We start from the raw sequence: 22,004 nt of genomic DNA, 5'->3' as shown, positions 1-22,004 counted from the left end.
CCTTGTTTGCATGTTACCTTCAACTTAACTTTGTTATCATGTGAAACATATCAACTGAATAGATAGTGGTAATAATGTTTTGTGTGTGTGTGTGTGTGTGTGAGAGAGAGAGAGAGAGAGAGAGAGAGAGAGAGAGGCTACTCAAGGCTAAAATAGTCGATGGGGAAAATTTGAATATCCAATGTGGTTATGTATGTAGCATTGCTTGAAAACAGCCTAGTTTTAGTGTAATCCCGCCTACAAATTTTGAGATTTACCTCTAGATTCTAAATTTGAAGGTGAGAAAACCTACCAAATCTAGAGAAATTTAGTCAACTTAGCATTGGTCTGATGGGGCATCGAGTATATACTCGCAATGACAAAAAATATAAGTCTTAAATCATGATCTGAGCATGCACACATGCATGTGCACACACAGAAATAGGCTATGGAATGTTTGGAACCCTTTGAGTTCTTATGAAAACAACATCGATTGGCACGAGTGTTTAGAAAAAGTGTGCTTTAGCTTACAATTGTGATGCTTGAAAACTCAATAATGCCGGGTGGAAAAGGCGGAGGCAAAAAATGCAGAGAGCTCCTGATGGGCTCGTGTGAACCCACCCTTAATGCCCCTGTTACAAGAAAAAGGAAGAAGAAAATTTGCTCAAGTTAAACCTTGTGGCACTTATCAGCCAGCTGTATCCAACGATCCACAATTGCTCCTAAGACTTGAATGCTTTCCTGGGGCCTTGTGATACAAGTCAAAAACACATGTCAATTGCTCATTGGGGCCCTTGATGTTCCTTGTTCCTTTATGCTTCCATTGTGTTTTTGTCTTTTCCACCTTTGAAGCTTGACTTTAGTTTTGAACGTTAAATTGAAGCATGGAGAATCAGAGCCATGGAGGTAGCCAAGGCCCAAGATGCCAGCAAAACTACAAGAGATGCTAGCCAAATCTTTCAAGTAGCTAGTGGAACTTGAGTCACACAATACCCCTATAAGCAAGCGGGGAGCGAACATGGTTATACTGTATACGGCTTGCAGAAATATTTTTCATAATTGAGAAAATAAGGGCACACTTAAGACTCTGCCAGTTTGTAAGTCAAAATTTGAAGCATTTGCCGGTATTTATGCTAAAAACTTATTAAATTTTGCCAATTTAGCCGGGATTTCACAATTTCAATAGGCTAAAAATACACTAAACCGCGAGACTCTTGAATATATGGTCAATGTCCTTTAGCATCGTACCACTTGAAGCCAAGAGCACTTGACCAAGGACCAAGGCCACAAGTCAAAGCGTTCAATTGAGAGTGCTTTTGTGGATTTGTATGCTAAGGATCGAAGACTCACACTAGAGTGCTTTTGTGGATTTGTACGCTAAGGATCGAAGACTCACACTATGTATAAAGATAAAGTTGAGAATTTGGAGACAAGGTTTGAACACCAAGACAAATTAGGCAGCATTTAAATTGGCCACTCAAATATCTTCTTTAAAAAAGCAAAACCCACAATAGGTGGGTGGAAAGATTAGATTAATAAAACCAAAAAAATACATCACCTGACCCGCTCAACCCGAGCCAGGCCACCAACCGATACAGACCAAACCTAAGACTCAAGGTACATCGGTTGGGTGGCTCCCCTTGTTACCTTGATAGTCGGTCTTGTTGTGTTGCGATGGCCACTCAAATATCTTATAGACGAGGACAAGATTTTGTTGTGGTCATGCGATGCATGGTTATCAGTTAATATCTGCATCTCATTGATCGTCACATTATTAACCGTGCCTCATGGATCGTCACATGTGCACCAATTATTTGTCTTACATGCAACTATGCAAGGCCTTTTTGTAAATATGCCAATTTCGGCATAGTTGCATTAGTGACATCTTTTTACTTTATACTTAAGGACTTGAACGTTCTCAAAATACCAAGGTTTATGTGTCTGACATGTGGCACTCCCAGAAAAAAAAGGAACTGCTCTTAAATTGAAAAATTCTTAATTGCCCCCTAGTTTGCTAATTGTGCTCGAGATTGGTGGCTACCTATTCAATGAAAGGGCTTGACTTTGCAATGCGCACACACACACACACACACACACACACACACATATATATATATATATATATATATATATATATATATATATATATATATATATATATATATATATAGAGAGAGAGAGAGAGAGAGAGAGAGAGAGAGAGAGAGAGAGAGAGAGAGAGAGCGACATGCACTCTCATCCCCACTTTGGAAAGAGATTGCCATTGTATAAGGAGTTGCCTGTGTTTTGGGGGGGGAGAGAGAGAGAGAGAGAGAGAGAGAGAGAGAGAGAGAGAGAGAGAGAGAGAGAGAGAGAGAGAGAGCTACATGCGCTCTCATCCCCACTTTGGAAATAGATTGGCAGTGTATAAGGAGTTGCCTGTGTTTGGGGCGAGAGAGAGAGAGAGAGAGAGAGAGAGAGAGAGAGAGAGAGAGAGAGAGAGAGAGAGAGCTGTAGGTGCTCTCATCCCCACTTTGGTAGGAGGTTGGCAATGCAACCCACTTTTCCCATTTCCCCATTGAAAGTAGGCAGAGCTCTGCCAACATCTCTCACGAAAAAAATTCTCACTTCTTACCTTGCTGCTTTCGATGGCTAGGGGATGCTATAAGTAGACTATGGTTTTCTCTGCATGGCCGACGTCTACAAGCTTGGGGAGCTCATCGAGCCAGCCTTGGGGCCCAAAGGTCTTAATTGAGTTGTGGCTACTCCTACCATAGGTGCTGCAAGGAACACACACACACACACACACACACACACACACACTCCACATAGCACACCCTTGAAGATGAGAGACAAATAGAGGGTAGCTCTCTCAGAGCTCAACAGAGCAATGACTATGATGGACAAAAAAACATGTGCATCAATTAGCGTTGGAGGGTGAATGGAGGAGGAAAGAGGGTAGACTAGCAGCAAAGGTTGTTCGAGCAGTAGTAGAGGGAGCTAATGAGTAGTGGCAGCGGTGAGGGGCATGGATTGCATGTAGAATGAGGCAAAAAAGGAGACCGATTTTGATTGTTGGAGAAGAGAGAACATAAACGACCGTTGCCCACGAAGCTAAGGTCACAGTTTTGAATGCCTTTGGGCTACAGGCAATGGGTTGTATGACATCAATTTATATGACACTGGCTATGTGGCCTTTGGCCACAAGGTTGTGCCCTCCAACTGGCTCTAGCGAGGCCAACAATAGCCAGTCGTTCAATATGAATGCCCAAGAGAGTTGGTGCTCAAACCGGTGCATCAAGAGTCTATGAAGTAATCCAAAAATTGGAGGTGCGACCTCTGGCAGGGGCACCTCGCGTAGTGCCACATGCCTTCAAGATCCAAGCGCATGTGGTTGCATTTGGAGAGACACCCTCGCTTTGCATCCGTTGAAAAATAGCCCAGAGCTTCTTGGCCTTGCCCTAGTTGGGCATATCCCATGATCATGGCATTCCAATAGACAACATCCCGGACAGAAAGGTCCTCAAGCATTGTTTTTGCTTTACCAAGTGCACCACATTTGGCATACATGTTGACTAAGGCAATGCCAAGCACGTTGGTTTCTTTCAACAACCCTTGACTAACAATATCATCTTGAAATCTTTTTCCCATATCATCTTGTGTAATGCCACATGCCCTCAAGATGCAAGTATACGTGAGACATATCTTGCAATCAGTGCATTCCAAGAGATGACATCTCGGACAGGAAGCCCATATGTTTTCTTTTAGCAACCCTTGACTTACAATATTATTGTGGATTCTCTTGCCCATATCAGCATCTTGTGTAATGCCACATGCCTTAAAGGTGAAAGTCTATGTGATTGCATTTGGAGAGATGCCCTCTCTTTGTATCTGCTAAAAACAGTCCATGTTAGGTAAAGGCGGTGTGCCTCACTGTGCTTTGCCCGTGTCCATCGGCCAGTGTCTGGCCGCCCACATTTATCTCCTTATTCTTTATATGTATAAAGAATAAGGATCTCTCACTCATTCTCACACTGTGCTCATATAGTGAGATTTGGGAGCTCCACCTCACATCCCTGTGTCGTGCTCTCTCTCTCTCTCTCTCTCTCTCTCTCTCTCTCTCTCTCTCTCTCTCTCTCTCTCTCTCTCTCTCTCTCTCTCTCTCCATCTTCGCTGCACACAAGCACGCCTATGATCTATTCCTTCTCAATTGGTATCATAGCTTGGTCGGGGAGGCGGCGCACTTGTGGATCCACAATGCTGTGGTCGTAGCAGCTGTTGGAGAGCTCGAACAGGTGAGCATTAATATAGAGAGCTTATAGAAGCTTTCTAGTGCTTACAAATCAACCCACACTGCAGTAGGTTTGCAAAAATTGATTTCTACAAGAGCATTTTTTGGACTCATACGGACTTAGATCTGCGCAACCTAGGACCCTATTTTGGGATTTTGACACGTTCCGGACGCAATGGTGGTGTCCATTTGACCTAATTTTGATCACATAATTTTTTGGAGCAACCTATGTATTTCGTTGTTCATCGATTTTCGACCATTTTTCCCCTTCTGGTGTGTGTACCTCGGACTACAGGACAACCCTGCGAGGTTGAGATTGTGGATTTGTGCTAGCAAGCACACACACAGGTAGCAAGAGCTTGCAGGGATAGGTTGTCTTTGTAGGAGGGAGATGTTCTATGTTGGATACAAGTATTCGAGTGCAGGTACAAATACAGGTTTCGTCGTTGACCATTACATACTTGCAAACGGATGTATGCCTTATGTGGTTTGATGCTCAGGGAGACTCATGTGATTGCAGCTTGAGCTCAGCAATGTATGTCTCGAGCATGTTTTTTGGCGGTCACAGGTAGAGCAGGTATTTGTGTACTAGATTTGCAGTGGTGTACCCTTTGCATATTTTGACACACGAGGCGGTGTAGTCTCTGTGTATTTGCAGCCATGTTTGGAGCGAGAGACGAGGCGTGTCTCTTTTGTGGATGTAGTGCATGGAGAGCAGGTTCTGCATTTGTCTTGTGGTGACCTTCACGCAGACAGTGGTATCTCTAGGGATGCACAGCTTGATCAGTCATCATTTGACCGAGAGACCGATGCATTGTTCTATGATGAGTCTGATACGTTTGAGGGCGACAGTGTCCTTCAGACAACTGTGTGTGATTGCAGCGGTGCTGATTTTTTGATTTTGCAATTATTCTCAACAGATATGCCTTTGCAAGATTATGCTAACATGGTGATGCATAGTCAGGTGGTTCTTGATGAGGATGCATATGGCACTGAGGTTGGTGACAGGGATAGGTTGGCACACACAGTGCATGTTTCATCGGCTTTCGGGTCTCTCATGTCTGACCTTTTGGTCTCAAGACTTGATCTTGCTTGTGCGATTGGTGCACTTGTAGTGGGAGTTGTTAGTTGTGCGATGATTAACATTGGCATTGCACATTGTGGAGCCATGCAGGTCATCACTCGATACCTGCATCAGGAGTGTTATTGAGGCACTAGCCCTAGTGGTATGCATGATGCATTTACACTAGAGCGGTTACAGATGCACTCACGTGTTTGGAGTGAGCCAATGGGCATAGGCTGAGAGCCATCTTCTCTCACTTCTTGTATATACTAGCTGTAGGCTAGTATTCTCGCCATTTATTGGCACACAACCTTTAGTGGAAGAATTTTAGGTAAAGGCGGTGTGCCTCATCGTGCTTTGCCCGTGTCCATTAGCCATTGTCCAACCACCCACATTTATCTCCTTATTCTTTATACATACAAAGAATAAGAAGCTCTCACTCATTCTCACATTGTGCTCATATAGTGAGATTTGGGAGCTCCATTCCACATCCTTGTGTCATGCTCTCTCTCCCTCTCTTCTCTCTCCATCTTCCTTGCACACACACATGTATACTATCCATTCCTTCTCAACCCAAATCTTCCTTATCCTAACCCTTACCTTCAAGATGCAAGTGTATGTGATTGCATCTAGAGAGACACCCTCGCTTCACATCCACCAAAATAGCCTAGAGCTTCTTGGCCCTGCCCAAATTGGGCATATCCCATGATCATTGCATTCCAAGAGATGACATCCCAGATAGGAAGCTCCTCAAGCTCTTTTTGTGCTTTATGAAGTGCACCACATTTGGCATACATGTTGACTAAAGCAATGCCAAGCACAACGTTTTCTTTCAACAACTCTTGAATAACAATTCATCATGAATTATTTTGCCCATATTAGCATGTGTAATGCCACATGCCTTCAAGGTGCAAGTGTACGTGATTGCATTTAGAGAGATCCCCTCTCTCTGCATCCACTCAAAATAGCCCAAAGCTTCCTGACCTTGAACCTTGGATTTAAGATGCAAGCGTATATGATCGCATATGGAAAGACACTTTTGCTTCCTATCCACTGAAAACAGTCCACAACTTCTAGGTCTTGCCCAAGTTGGACATATTTTGTGATCTGTGCATTCCAAGAGATGACATCTCTGGCAAAAAGCTCCTCAATCAGTTTTTGTGCTTTATGAAGTGCACCACATTTGGCATACATGTTAAGCAAGGCAATTCCAAGCACAACGGTTTATTTCAAGAACCCTTGAATAGCAATACCATCATTAATTCTTTTGCCCATATCAACATCTTGCGTAATGCCACATTCCTTCAAGGTGCAAGTGCACGTGATTGCATTTGGAGAAATGCCCTCTCTCTGCATCAGCCTAGAGCTTCCTGACCCTAACCCTTGCCTTCAAGATGAAAGCGTATGTGATTGCATCTACTGAGGCGCCCTTGCTTTGCATTCGTAAAAAATAGCCCATAAATTCTCGGCCGTGCCCAAGTTGGGCATATCTTGTAATTAGTGCATTCCAAGAGACCACATGTGGACATGAAGCTCCTTAATCACTTTTTGTGCTTTATGAAGTGCACAACATTTGGCATACATGTTGACAAGGTAGTGCCAAGCACAACGTTTTCTCTTAACAACCCTTGACTAGCAATATCATTGTGAATTCTTTTGCCCATATCAGCATCTTGTGTGATGCCTGGTTGCATTTGGAGAGATGCCTTCTCTCTGCATCTACAGAGATGCAAGCATATGTGATTGTATCTAGAGAGACATCCTCGCTTTACATCCGCCAAAAATAACCAAGAGCTTGTTGGTTCTACCAAAGTTGGACATATAAGAGAGGACATCCCTGACAGGAAGCTTTCCAAGAACTTTTTATGCTCTACGAAGTGCACCACATTTGTGTAACCTGCCTATCCCCTTAGATACTGACAATAGTGAGGTGTCTGGGATTCCCCACAATTTACAGAAAATCTTCCAAATGACTGGTAAATGGGGATCACAATGTCATACAACATTGCTAAGAAAATGACAATGTCATGAATAACCATTTGGGTTAACTTGAAAGATCCACAAGCACGCAAACTGAGCCATGACCTCTATGGGTGATTGGTAGATCCAAACATAATCTCATAGAGATACTGCACATAGAGTGCAAAATGATTCATAGCACTAATGTGATGAATATGCATGCCGCTCCAAATCAGCCTTTGCTAAACACTAGGGCCATAACACCTAGAGTGCATGCATTTAGCAAAAAACAGATCCGAACCTGTATACCCATGACCATCCTTGCCAATACTTATGGCGAATGTGATGCTCCTAGCACTCATAAGGGGAGTATAAATAGTTTTGAAAAGAAACTAAATACTTTCTGCTGCATCATTTGCAAGCCTTGCTGAAATGTTTGAGCCATAATAGAAGGTGAAACATTAATCATTTCTAGGTACAAACAATGAGACATTTTCATTAACAACTCATAGCCTTGCTATATGCATAAACGACCATCTAATTAGAAGCATTTGTACCTTAACAAGTTGTTCTAAGTATTCGACAACTTTTGGCCATTGAAATTGTTTTTTGATATGATGTGTTGAAAATGGTCTAGAAAATGAATTCGACCAGCACCTAGGGACATTGTCACGACACATAATTGAAGAAGGGACGCCAATGTCTGTCCCATAGACTCATATTCCTATAAATACGCATGTGACGTGCGTGAGAGAGACCCTCATTATCCATGCTCCACACTGGCTAAACCGAACTCCTTGAATTCCTAGGCCATGTTGTATCCCATGCGACAACATCTGCCAAATCGAACCCTACAAGTGGGTCTATAACTGTGTAATGAGAAACTTATATTGGACGCTACAGCCCAAGTTTCTTGGCTCTTACATGACCTTGTCATCTCTCTTAAGAGCAAAAAATGGATGAAAACATAGTTTATGCATCCTACATGAAGGCAAACAAAAAGAAACAAAACCAAATCACATGCGGTTGAACAATATAGTATTCACTTATTCGTAGTGAAAGGAACCTACCCAAATTTCCCGCCTGCAAAGGCCTGGGAGCACTAATTTGAAAATTAGTAAAATGCAAGTAGTATTGCACATGTAACCTTGGGTGGTGCCGTTGCAATCCAAGCCCCTCAGTTAAAATCGACATTGCCAAACCCCTAGGTTAGACTTTTGTATGGAAACTGCTCAATTAGCATGCAATAGTATTTGAATTAAACTTTGGAAGTTGAAATTATCTACTAGCCCTGGCAGCTTATGGACTTCTTTCCTTGAAAGTGCAAGTGTGAAGATTCCAAGACTTGACCATCACACTTAATAAGTGATTTAGTAATCACGATCTGGTCTTACACCAAAATTGTACGCATATAGGAGATCCACTGAAGGTGGAATCGTATTCACCACTAGGTCTCTTCCAAACCTAAAAAATCAGTAATCTTGGGTTTTTGTGAACATCCGTGATGTCTGAAATGATGGTTGCATCTATACACCTTGGCAGAGATAAGCCCTTATGAGTTTAAGACATTCAAACTCTCCACTTGATCCTCGCACTTAAGGCGTGTAGTGGTGCAATAATGCACAAAAAATCGTTAATTGTAGGACGCTTGCTTGTCCATTAGAATCGATGGATACTCCACCGAATAGATTGTTCGATCTAGAAAACAATCACTGATAGATTACAATCAGATGTCTCTTAGCCATACCAAAATAGGTGGCAATAGATGGCTCTTAGCCCTTCCTGTTATTACCATATTGACATAAAATCATGCCTAGTTTCACCTTTCCCGCATAGAAGGTAGAGAGAGAGAGAGAGAGAGAGAGAGAGAGAGAGAGAGAGAGCTGGGTTGAGGAAAACCCCTTATTATATGTGTTGTATGCCCCTTACGAATGCTTGTGTGCAAACATGGTCTAAATCATAGCTTATCCTACAAGCATACGACAATGTGCGTATACAAGGCTCTCATAGAGAGAGATACCATAAGTCACATCTTAACCCACTTACCTTGTATGTGAGCGTGACTATATCAGGGTGATTTAAGTACTGCCCTATGCCTGTTAAGAAACATAAAAAATGTTTTAAGATATCAGTCACTTACCTTATCCTTGACGGGGTCGTTAGTGTTATAGCGGAAGTGTAAATAGTAATGAGATGGAATCATGTCATTGTCACTGGCATGACATGCACACAGAGGTGTAAGTCCGGGGCAACATTGACGGCCTCTACAAATTGAGCCAATACCAAAAGCGCCTTGCACAATCGGGCATGGAGACATCACAATTTGCCGTTGTCTTACTTAAATTGTGAGCTTATTTACGCAAGCTGCTAAGTGCCCAAAACTGTGTGCCAAATGCTGTTGATATGAAGTCAATGGCATGATCGTGGCACGAGTTTGAAGTCTTGCATCTCATAAATGTTGTCAAAGCACTTTGCTTTGTACAATAGGCAATTGTTGCCAACTTAAAAGTTAGAATGAAGAAAGACCAAAAGACTTGAAATTGTCTAACCTGGTTGCCCTGCTGTGGCGAGTTGTCTTGAGTTTTTGAAATAAAACTCACTTAAATTTGGCCCACAACAATATCTGCACCATATCGAGAGAATGTCCTTGTATGCAACATATACACTCTCTTGTGACGTAAAAACCTACAGACCTCTTCGCAAGTTTCCCCAAGTCATATGCTATTAGCATATTCCAAACCTTTGGAAACCAGTATGCCAAATGTGGAAAGGGAAGCCTTGCTTCACATAAGTACTCATGGAATGCTGATGCTCATAGCTAACAGATGCTCCCGTTGACACACATGTGTCCAAGTAGAGAAGTGTCATAAAATCTAATATCTAACCAACCCAAATGATTTTCTCATATTAAACTGATCATTTAATGTGGAAGAATAGACGAGAACAAGGGTTAGAATATAGACATGTGCTTACATATCTATCTCAACACGGGGCCAATGGTAAAGGGGTCCAAATGAGAGATGGTCTATCAAAGAGCAAGGCTAGCTAATGGAGATTAAAGACCTTAGGGTTAGCTTCATTAAAGACTGCCAAAGGTTAGTGTTAAAAGTCCTTTGACCTTAGGTAAGCTAGGGTTGTTCTTGAGGTGGGAACCCTGTCCAAGCTTGAGGTGCTTGTCGTGTTTGCTGACTAAGGTGCTTGAGGTGCTTGTCGTACTTGCTGACTAAGGTGCTTGAGGTGCTTAATGACTAAGGTGCTAAGGTGCTCCATGACTAAGGTGCTTGAGGGAGTAAGGTGCTCCACAAAAGTCAACATGATCCTCACTCAATGGGGGGCGAGCCCTCATTCTAGGGGCTAGAGAGAGAACACACACACACCCTCACACAAGGCAAGCTTGGTATAAAGAAAGCATCTAGGACACTTGTCAAGCTCCTCCTCATGTTGCCCTCAGGGTGTGCCTAAAGCCTATTGGTTGGCCTCCCAAGGGGTCCAATGATAATTTGGTTAATTTAATTAATGGTTTATGCATTTATCAAGTCCTCTCTCTCAAAGGGGAAAGGGGGGCACTTGTTCCAAGGCTAGTATGCTTGCTTGATATGCACCTTGCATGTGATTGGTCAGACTTGAAGGGGTCCAATGAGCAACTTTCATGAGCTAGAAGAGGGGGTCGACCAAGGAAGTTAGGGGCTAGCTTGGGGGGGGTATACTCTCTCTCTCTCTCTCTCTCTCTCTCCCCCCCCCCCCCCCCCCCCCCCCCCCCCCCCCCCCCAACACACACACACACACACACACACACACACACACACTCATTGTGTGAAGTGCAAAGTGCAAGAGCTCCATCTCCTTCTCCAAGCTAGTAGAGAAGTTGAGAGCCTACACGAACACTCTTGGCATGGAATGCAAATCCAACCAAGAGCCACACTTCAATGCTTCCATCTTCTCCATCTTCATTACTATGCTATTATGTATGCTAGCAAGAAGAGTGATGATAAGTGAGGAACTATTTCTTTCTCCTATGAATGGTTCTTCTTCCTCTTCCCTACCCTCATTCCCCACTATCTCTCTCCACCTTTGAAGGTGTTTGAGGCTTTGGGATTGAGACTAGGGATAGTTAATGCTCTTTACAATGTTATGCTCGTGATGCATGAAGCTTTCCATCTTCATTGCATCACCTAGGTCACAAGGAACACAAAGATTGTATTATACCAAGTCTCTCTTGATGGGAGAATTTATAATACAACATCCTATTGGAGGGGGGACCGGCTCCACATAAATCGGGTCCTCCATTGTTGTCAAGTTCTCTAAACTTTCTCTCTTGCAAAAGTATTGTTCATGCCAAGTTAATTAAGTACTATAATTATGTTGCTACCGTCAATTGAGTTCGCTCTCTATGTTCTCAAAGTTGTCTCACAAAAATGCTCTCTTTAATTCTCCTAATTTCGCTATTCTCAAAACCCATAGGCCATTTCCATTACATTCGAATCGACCTTGTCGAAATTTCATAAATAATAAAAGCATCATTGTAACATGTATGATAGCTTCACTGAATATGCTATAATGAGCAAGCTATTGTATCTTATACAAATAACTGAAAGGGTTATCGAAAAGGGTAGATAACCACTAGAGAGCGTGCAAAAAAATGATTGATTACTTAGTATCGAAATCCATACAAAGCCCTATGGATCCAATACCTGGGGACAATGTTTTCGTTGATGCTGTCCCATATAGTTGAAGCATAACTTTTACAATTCGGATTTCTTAAAGTCTAATGTTGAAAGTCTCCTCTTTACCACATTGGCTGAAATTGGTTCGAAGATTGCCCACAGGTGTAGATACTGTAGCCTGTGGGATGCACGAGATGATCAACTCCGTAAGGTGATCTACCTGTGTAGCAAGCAATTGGACGCGAACCGCCAATTTTCAAAACCGTTCTTCAAACTTTTTTAAGTCACGTCTTGTGACGTATTCCTTTTCATCGAGTAAATTGCTAGTATCCTCCAAATTTTCAAGCACACTCTGAGGAGGAGGAGTAGATTCTCTTGAAGGAAGTTCAAAGTCAATAAAATGATTCTCGGGCAGTTCCTCATGCAGAGCATCGAACGAGGAATTCATGAGGATGTTGCTTGTTACCGTGAATCATCGCAAATTAGCCTTGCTAAGTACGTGTTTTTTAAGGTAATTTCGTCCCTTCACGTGCGTTGCTTGACAAAGAAAAAGTTGAAGAGTCCAGAAATAGCCACGACTGTAATCAATTAACCGTACTAATTGATTCGGTACGTCGGAGGCAAAAAGTTTGAAAATCGTGTCTGATATCAACAAGCACAATCCCCTTTTCTCGAACAAACAAGCATAGTAGTGTGCTTAGAAATAGTCTGATGAAAAAAATTTATGCAAAATTTGACTGATTCAATTCAATCGCTTCACTGATATGGTTCCCAATTTCCAAATATAAAAAAATTACTGCAAGAAATTAGTTGTTTGTAGAAGAATTTCCCAACCCTTTGCCGATGATTTTGGCCGAGATTATCACCGTGTACGTCCTCGAAGAAGGGGGAGGGTTCGACCGTGGGCACTTGCCCTAAATAAGGAGATTTTATTTGCCCTAAGGCTTTGGGTTGCCAAATGTGAATAGGGTCACACACCAAGCTCCAAGGCCTGGTGATGGCGGGTAGAGCCGCCGATGCCTTCGGGGTGCAAGTGTATTGGGAGAGATGCCCTCTCTCTGCATCTGTTAAAAATAGCCCAGAGCTTCGCGACCCTGACCTTGTTGGACATATACTACAATCAATGCACTCCACGAGACAACATTGCGGACATGAAGCTCGTCGAGGACCTATTAGCACAATCTTTAAATGAGCTCACAAAAGAAATCCAAGTTTTCTTGTGTGGCGGATATCGTTGATTTCTTGGTGTTGCTCTGTTCAACCATTGTGTAGCAGATATCACTACTTGGTCCGCGTTTGCTTGTATAGAGGATATTGCTGCTTTCTAGGTGATGCTTTGTGTTCACGAAACCATTGGTGCTTAGAGAGAGAATGAGTTGACTTTGTGTGCGTACGCATGCAAAAGAAGAGGTTCAACTCACTATCCCTTTCCCTTTTCTTTACGGCATCTGTTGAGATCTGGTTGAAAAGGTTTTAATAGAATCGGTACCACATACTATGATTCCACAAAACAAAAACAAAAATTTCAACCTCTTCATCGGTCTGGTTTGGGCATGAATATAGGCGGCAGCAAAGCGGCAAGTTCAAACCTCATTCCCCATTAGAAGTGACAATGTGGGCAACAAGGTGGAAGGCTTAGAGTGCTCCCCCCATGGAGGAGCTAAGAGGCAAGAAAATGTGAGGGTCCTCTAGTTGTTGGAGGCTCCTCCATTAAAGCAACTAGTATAGCCGGCGGCGAAGCCGCCTCTCTCTCTCTCTCTCTCTCTCTCTCTCTCTCTCTCTCTCTCTCTGCTTGCGAGCATCGAGCCCTGCATTCCAGACTTCAAGGCGACGTCACCCTCTCTCTCTCTCTCTCTCTCTCTTTGGCTCAAAGGTCACTGTTGCAAGGGCGTCGGAGTCAGGAAACGCTGACGCATGGCACGGGGTGGGGCACGAAATTCCCTCCCCCACTATCCTTAGTATGGATGAGCAAGGGGGGGGGGGTGTGTTGGGGCAGTACGTTAGGCTATGGGGCTGATTCCGAAAGAGAGGACACACGATGCTGCCCCTCCTAGAGCCACTTGTAGCTCCGCCTCAGAAACGTTTTTCTAAAGGACAAATGAAAAGGTTCGTGGTGGGCAAAAATGGGGCTGCAAAGGTTAGGTCAGTACCTAATAAACCTCAAAAGTGCGTGTTCGAAAGGTTTGTGAGAGAAGAGCACGTGGGATGACTTGCATTTCCAGAATGCTAAAAATCGTTTACTAGTTCGACTCTGGCACAGTAGCACAAAAAATAACCATTTTATACCAAGCTCTTCTGGCAATGGCGATGACGATTGCGAGGCGCTTCCGCGTGTTGCCCTGACTTCTAGTTTACCCATTGCAACAAATTCTTCGCCAATTTCCTCGAACATACAAAGACACAGGCACGCTACACGCACGCACGCTACCTTCGAGGTATGATACCTGCTTCTCCTTCAACTGCCCTCCGTATCATTCGACGCCACCTCCTTGACGATGATGACTCGCCTACCCAGACTTCCGCTCCTTCCTCCTTTTTGCTCTGCAGCGGCGCTTCTCTAGGGCTCAGCCTGCAGCAAGATGAAGGGTCCATGCAGACAAACCCTCAAGATGAAGCGCAAGAGGATTACTTCAATTTACACCCAGAAGAAAGAAGTACAAAAAAGACTAGAGTAGATGACACACAGGCCACGGCCAAAAGCAGCACCACAGCATTTACCCAAGCCGAATCACCAACAGGATCGCGAACGGACAGTTTTGGCTGGGCATGCAAGCTTGAGCATTGTCTGGTGAAGGTTGAGGTAGATGAAGATGATCGTGGTGCAGAAGGTGACGAGGAAGGTGGGGAAAATCCTATCTTTCAAGGGTTTCCTGACGGACCCGGGCATCTGATCTTGCACTCTAGGCTCTTTAGTGATGGAGTTTCTGGAGTAGGAGGTCAAGGGACACGAGATAGATTTGCATCTTCTACCTCACACTTCCCAAGAAGATCTTCGGGTAAGCGTCGAACCCTGCCATCTCTCTCTTTGCCAGCAGGGTCAAGACGTGCAGACGGAGAGGTTTCATGGCTGAAGTCCCCCAAGCTTAGCCCATGGGGCATCAAGGTGCTATGCACAACCCCGCCTGTCCCAAGCCCTTGTCTGAACGCCGGCTGGGATGCCCTCCCCTTGAATGAGAATGACTCAGAAGACATGCTTGTTTATGGTGCTCTCAAGGAGGCCACCAAGAAAGGATGGGCTGTTCAGACGCCCCGACCCATGCAGCTTCTTGAACATGTCAAGGAAGAAAAACAAGAGCCACTTTCCTCAAATTGCGCCACAAGTAGGCCTCCCAGGCTTGCTGAAAGGAAGGGTGCTAAGCATTATAGAGGGGTGCGACAGCGTCCGTGGGGGAAATATGCTGCTGAGATAAGGGATTCTGCAAGGCAAGGTGCTAGAGTATGGTTGGGCACTTTCGACACAGCTGAGGATGCTGCTCTTGCATATGATAGAGCGGCTTTTAAGATGAGAGGACCGCGGGCTCTTCTTAATTTTCCAGTCGAAGATGTCATTAAGTCCATGCAAGCCATGGAGAAAGAGCAAGCATATACATGTGTACATCTTGCACCCTCGTCTTCAGCTCTTAATAAGAAGGCAGCCTCGCCGGCTGCATCAAATCATTTACCAATTCATTCTTCAGAAAGTAGCTATAGTGGGGAAGATGAGCAACATGGGTTTATTGCTGGTTCAAATCGTCTTAGGAATGCAGAAAATGATGTAATGAAGAATCGATCAAGATGAAGCCGGCTAGCGTTGCTACAACAGCTCAACAACCTGATCAATCGTTTTCCTTTGGTAGTGAAAAATTGGGCAAGCATTCCCAATTTTCATCGACCTCTCCATTAGCAAGCATTGGTGCAGGATGCTGAGCTTACCACATCCATAAGGTATAAACACAACACCTCATTTCTGAAATGAAAACTTTTGCACATCTCTGGTTGCTTTAATTTGTCATCCGTCTTTTGTGCTGTGTTGTGTCCGAGAAAGTATTTTGAGTGTGAGTAAGATGCGTAATTGAGGGCACACCATTCTCTATCGCTGTCTGCATTGGGTGTTCTTCCATACTAGTAATGCTAACTTGTATTTACCTTATTTTAATTGAACTGGTGGGTTCATTCATCTGGTAATTAGACTGGTCGTATTTTAGTGTTCTTTTGGACATGCTCTCTAAAACAGGTCTCTCTATCTAGTTCTTTGTATTCTTGGGAGGAAGTCTCTCTCTCTCTCTCTCTCTCTCTCTCTCTCTCTCTCTCTCTCTCTCTCAAATTAATGTCTTGTTTTGTGAGATTGTGAATGGAATTCTCTTGTGTTGTTATTGTTGTTTTTTGGCCATGGCCATATTTGAGATTTTAGGGCTGATTTGCACTTCTTGGGTTGGTTTCATTTGTTCAAGGTGCACATGATGCTCGATTTGAGGCCACAACTTTCTGTAGCATTATTTGCATTGGGTGTGGTTACGTACTATCAGTTGCGAAAATCAATCGTATATTAACCTTGTTTGGAATAATTTGGTGGTAGGGAGAACTTTATACATATCTGTGTATTTACAGTTGGACTTGCTATACACATAACACCCACAAGGGGCAATTTGGTGGGAACTCTACTTCTCAAATGGAGAAGCTGGTAACACCCATCGAGCGCATCCGGTGAGCTTCAAATTCTCAACCTTGGGGTTACATAACAAAGGCTGAACCCAAGTGAGCTATGGTCCTTTCGGTTGGACAAGGATTTTTGTGGACAAGAGTTGCCTTAAAGAATTTAATGTGCTGGCCTAAGTAGTGTCGTGTAGCCCCCCCTTGGCACATCGGAGAGCTTCACATAGGCGAGCAACAACAATAATTGTAAATCATGAAGCTCTTACAATCTAGCTGAAGCATGTCACCTAATACTCAAATCGCACGCTGCGAAGCTTCAGAACTCTGTGAGAATCCTCTTATCATATCAAATCAACAACGTATGCAGGGACCTTCAAGAGAATGCATACCCACAATGGAGAGATTTCCCTCTCTACATACACAGAGAAAAGCATGCCTTAGTGTCACACGGACGCATACACAACAAAAAAAAGAAAATTAATTCAATAGAGAGATTAAGAGAAGACAGGTGGAAAAACTTGGTTCATTGGGTCAACACAGCATGCAACCCCATGTACACAAATTATGGAAGCTTGTGCATGAAAGTAAACAGCTTAGGTTGCAGAAAAGGCGAACAGCCTTGCACGTAAGGTTTCCTTACCGCATCCAATTGGCAAGTCTAGTTACTATGTATAATATTAGACCTATGCAAATACACAATTTGAAAATTGCTTCAACCTAAGAGGCTAGCAATGCATTGATATATGGATGTGAATCATCGCATAGTTTGCATTTTGCATGGACTACCATGGAAAGTGGTTACTGTGATGGATGTTGATATTAAGTAGTCCTTTGTAGTTGCACATTTCTCTACTGTGAAAGTACAAGAAAGTTACGTGGTGCGTTTGTATGTTTCTTAGATTTATACGTACCTGCATGCACCGGGGATGCCATCCGACACAAACTAACACTCTCTTTGTGCTTTTGTGTCTGATGATGTAGCTGCAGCTCTACTTGTGCCACAATAGAGGTGAGAATCGGAGTTTGAGGTGGTGTTTCATGAATATATCATGCGACAATGTGTGAGGGATACTCACCTTGGCGGTCCTAACAACCATTAATGCATGGAGAAACTAGCCATTTCTGAAGATTCAAACTTGATTACGTGGCAATGAACTTGCTGGATGTACCCTCTCTCTCTCTCATGTCCTATTCTCTATGTACCGGCTCCCTATGTGCTTTGCACTGTTCCCTTGGTCCAAGAAGGCCATCCAGGGACGAAAATTAAATTTCCTAATTGAAAGTATATTTGACAAAGAAACCACAACTGAGTACTTATGTTTTTGGAAGTAGAGGATTATATGAAAATACAGTCTATGTTTTCATATGAATCGGCAACCCCAAGTGGATTGAGACCAATCTTAGCTCGGAGAAATATTATGTTGTGTACCTTGTCCTCTCCATGAGTTGGAGACAGAATCCTCAACAACAATGCTTTCATGGGGGATACCCTGCTTAGTGATTGAGGGCTTAGGTTGGCCATGCAACCACAAGCTAGGTGTGGTGCTCCAACATGGTTGTGGCAAACCAGTTGGCTCAATGAGTCACCTCCCCTCAACGATTGTAGTGGCTCTTATTGCTGCTTTCCTTGGACGACTCCTTGGAGCCATCTTTCTTGGTGTCGTATGGGATAACCGACATGCACCTTTCCATGTCATTCTTTAGTAGATCACATAGTACAGATGATGGTGTGAATCTTCGTCGTCGTCGATGATACTGAATCCCATCCGCCATGCTATGTCATCTCTCCCTTCATGTTCAACTTCGACATTACACAAGGTCTTTGAATTCATGCTTATGATAAGCTATCCATACTGAATTTGTGGGTTCCCAAGCTGTGAAGGTTGAATGGTCATTGGAGTTTGTGAACTTTAGGTAAATCATTGCTCCAAAGGCACTTGTTTCAAGAGAGTAAAATGTATTGGCCATTAAGGAGATAGAGGTGGTTGTAGCGTATGTAAGCGTGAGATATGGATAGCAGATCAAACAGCAACTTGAGGGGCCTTAAGTGCTCTTCTTTAGTAGCACTGTAGACCAAAATGTCATCTAGGAAAGTAATGAAATTTTTTCCTGAATATGGTCATAACTTATCATCCGTCATGGTCATGAAAGTGGTAGGACAGTTAGTTAAAGCAAAATGCATAACTAAGAACTCGTAATGCTTAAATCTTGTACAAAAACCAGTCTTTGGAATATCTGCTAAACGTATGCATACTTGATAATAGGTGGAGCATAAGTGTATCTTAGAGAGATATTGAGCTCCCTATAGCAGATCAAATAACTCATCTACTCTTGGGAGAGAATATTTATTCTTACTAGTCATTGCAATCAAGCCATTGTAGTCTACGTACATGTGCATAAACCCGTCCTTTTTCTTAACCCATCAAATTTGTGCCGCCTATGGTGAAGAACTTAGTTGAATGAAACCACGGCTGAAGTAGTTGGCAAGCTTCCAATCTACTTTTATGGATTCTGTTGGGGTATAAAGCCCAATGTGGTCGTCCAGGTAAGTGGGCGGGCCGCCAGGTATGTACACATATTCTTTTGTAAAAACCTAATAAGAACTCACTATGCTCTACACATTACAGTAGAGCGAGTTCACCATATCGTCGTGCTCTTCTTCTCGCACTCTCTCTCGCGTCGCACTTCCGCTCGTACTCCTTCAACTGGTATCAGAGCTCAGATCGAGGCTCGGGGCAGCACTGCAGGAGGCTAAAGTCACCAACTCAGATTGGAGTGAAATTCGACAGGCGAAGACATGGCCCCAAATCTCGTGGGACAGCCCAAAGGGCTTGGTGTTGTCAGAATTTCATTCTAAGGTCATCTCGGCCACCGTTTGGCTTCGACAAAGGTCTGCGCAGGCCATTTTCGACTACGTGGTCTCGACGGGTGCAGATCCAACTCTGCAAATTTGGGGTTTTCGGCCTACGACTGCAGGTGGTGAGGATATCGACACTCACAGAGTGTTGATTTGTGGCTGTCTACACATCGAAGGACGGCTCACAGTTCTTGGAGGCGTATCACATACGACACGGGCGCATCTACACACAGACTGTAGGCGATATCCACTAGTTCATCAGGTAGCTTGTGTTTGCTGCTTGATATTCCAGATTTCATCCTGACATTGCAGGTACTTCCACATGGGATGTATTGTCAGAGATGATGTATGTCTGTTGAGGGTTTGCTGGCTGTGAGTCACGCAGCAAACAACAGCTGCAGCGGTTACAGCATACAGTGGAAAATTTGTGGATGTATGACTTTGTGGGAAGTCTATGTATTGTCAGATTTACTGCAGCCTTTGTTGAGGGTCGAGTGAGGTTTTATTGAGCTGGGGGATTCTCGAATGTTGAGATCCTTTCGGTGATACAGGTCTTGGAGCGATCCCTCGAGCACCTTGAGATAGGCAGCCAGGATGTATTGACTGTGAGTTAGACAGTTGGGATTGCATCTTTGCTTTACTGCCGTTGAGGCATTGTTGCAGTCTATGCTTATAGGACAGTGACAGGACAGTGAGAGACAGTACAGGTGCAGGACAGGTTTACCCGCAGCTTACAGTGTCAGAGAGACAGTGTTTTTTGAGCTGTTTTTTGGTCTGTTTTTAGTACACCAGAGCCATTTTACAAAGGAGACTCTATCAAAATTTCTGCAGAATTTGAAGCTTTCTTGGTTCATTTGACAGGTTGATATTGGTTCAGAGGTCAGTTTACAGGGAAAACTCTGTCGAATTTTTCCCAGAAAAGTAAACTACCGTGAAGCGTAGCTAAGGCTGGATCACAGGACACTGCTCTTTACAATATCAAGAAGCTGGATGGAACCAATTTTCCATTGTGGAAGAAGCGGATTTGGCACGTGTTGGTACAAAAGAAGCAGATAAAACCTATAAAGCTCAAGGGGATAAAACCACAAGATATGGACGAAGATGAATGGAGCGAAATGGATGAATTGACACTTTCTACCATTATGCTGACTTTGACAGAAAGCGTTTACTTCAATGTAGCAGACGAGATGTCGGCTTATCAAGCATGGTTAAAGCTGAGTGATCTTTATGAGAAGCAGAGTGCAGCTTCACAGGTATACTGGCTTAAGAAGCTTGTTGACTTGAAGATGAAAGAAGGGACACCTATGTCCAATCATCTGAATGAATTCAACACAATCTATAGTCAGTTGTCAGCTCAAGGTGTCAAGTTTGATGAACCTGTTAGAGCTATGTTCCTGTTGATCACATTGCCGGAAAGTTGGGACACTTTTCGCACAGCTTTGAGTAATTCTGCACCTCCAGATGGTTTGAACATAGTAGGTGTAGAAGGAAGTCTGCTTACTGAAGAAACCAATAGAAAGACAATGGACAAAGGCAAAGGAACAGCCTTAGTTGTCAGGGGAAGGACCAAAGAAAAGTACAAAGGTGGAAAGAGGAATCAGTCTCGTAGCAAGTCCCGCAGTGCTAAAGGCAAGAGTGACATAGAATGCTACCATTGTGGCAAGAAGGGTCACATGAAAAGAGATTGCGGAGAATGGAAAGCAGAAAAAGGCAAAGAGAGAGCTAAAGACCATGGTGAGAAGAACAAGTCCTCAGTGAAGATTCAAGAAATAAATGTGACAAACACTGTTGCAGAGGATGACAGTCTAGTGTCAGGAGACATCTACTTCTTGAAGAATACAATGGACTCTGCTCTTCTTACAACATCTGATGGAAATGCACTGAGTGACTGGATTATAGACTCAGGGGCATCACTTTATGTGTCTCCACACAAGGAGTGGTTTACTTCTTATGTGACCACTGAAGATCATGTTCGGCTAGGCAATGGGCAGACATGTGAGATCTTAGGTGCTGGAGATGTTCAATTGAAGTTTCAAAATGGCTCTTCTTTCACGCTGAAGAATGTGAGACATGTTTCCGCAATTACAAAGAGCTTGATCAGCATAGGTTTACTTGATGATGCTGGCTACGTCACCATTTTTGGACAGAACATGTGGAAGATATCCAAGGGTTCTATGACAGTAGCACATGGAGTAAAGTCTGGATGACTTTACATGATTTATGTATCAAATGTCTCTAAAAATGTAATCAATGTAACCGAGCAGCCGAACGTTTCTTTGTGGCATAGTCGGTTAGGACATATGTCCAAGAAGGGAATGGAAATCTTGTCTCGTTCTGGTTATTTGCCTGGCTTTTCATTTAATGATTTTGAATTCTGTGAACATTGTCTGTATGGTAAGCAAACACAGCAGCCACATAAGCATAGAAGCAGTAGAAGAGATACACAGTTGGCACTTGTTCATAGTGATTTGTGTGGACCTATGCCTAACCTATCTCTAGGGGGAGCTTCTTACTTTATGACATTTATAGATGATTACTCGAGGAAAGTATGGGTTTACTTTCTCAAGCACAAGGATGAAG

At 43.3% G+C, this 22,004-nt stretch overlaps 1 protein-coding gene across 1 annotated transcript; it reads left to right on the top strand.

The window, feature by feature from the left end:
- The first annotated feature begins 14,058 nt into the window (after window positions 1-14,058).
- LOC147463426 (uncharacterized) lies at window positions 14,059-17,867 on the top strand. Its single transcript, XM_086496561.1, has 6 exons — window positions 14,059-14,077; window positions 14,126-14,370; window positions 14,451-15,689; window positions 15,834-15,859; window positions 16,523-16,618; window positions 17,549-17,867. The coding sequence occupies exons 1-6, from the start codon at window positions 14,059-14,061 to the stop codon at window positions 17,592-17,594; spliced, it is 1,671 nt and encodes a 556-aa protein (XP_086352687.1). The 3' UTR covers window positions 17,595-17,867.
- The last annotated feature ends 4,137 nt before the right edge of the window (window positions 17,868-22,004 follow it).

Source organism: Adiantum capillus-veneris, chromosome 2 (genome assembly GCF_014529385.1).
Source record: "Adiantum capillus-veneris isolate H3 chromosome 2, ASM1452938v2, whole genome shotgun sequence".
In the NCBI taxonomy this organism is placed as follows: Eukaryota; Viridiplantae; Streptophyta; class Polypodiopsida; order Polypodiales; family Pteridaceae; genus Adiantum; species Adiantum capillus-veneris.
The sequence above is the reverse complement of the archived record's forward strand: the minus strand, read 5'-3'. Positions and strand labels throughout refer to the sequence as shown.

Excerpts from the sequence above, each read along its gene's own strand:
- LOC147463426 (XM_086496561.1), top strand. Across the intron at positions 15,690-15,833 it reads TTAGGAATGCAGAAAATGAT|GATGCTGAGCTTACCACATC; the intron begins GTAATGAAGAAT and ends GCATTGGTGCAG. Across the intron at positions 15,860-16,522 it reads GAGCTTACCACATCCATAAG|TTGGACTTGCTATACACATA; the intron begins GTATAAACACAA and ends GTGTATTTACAG.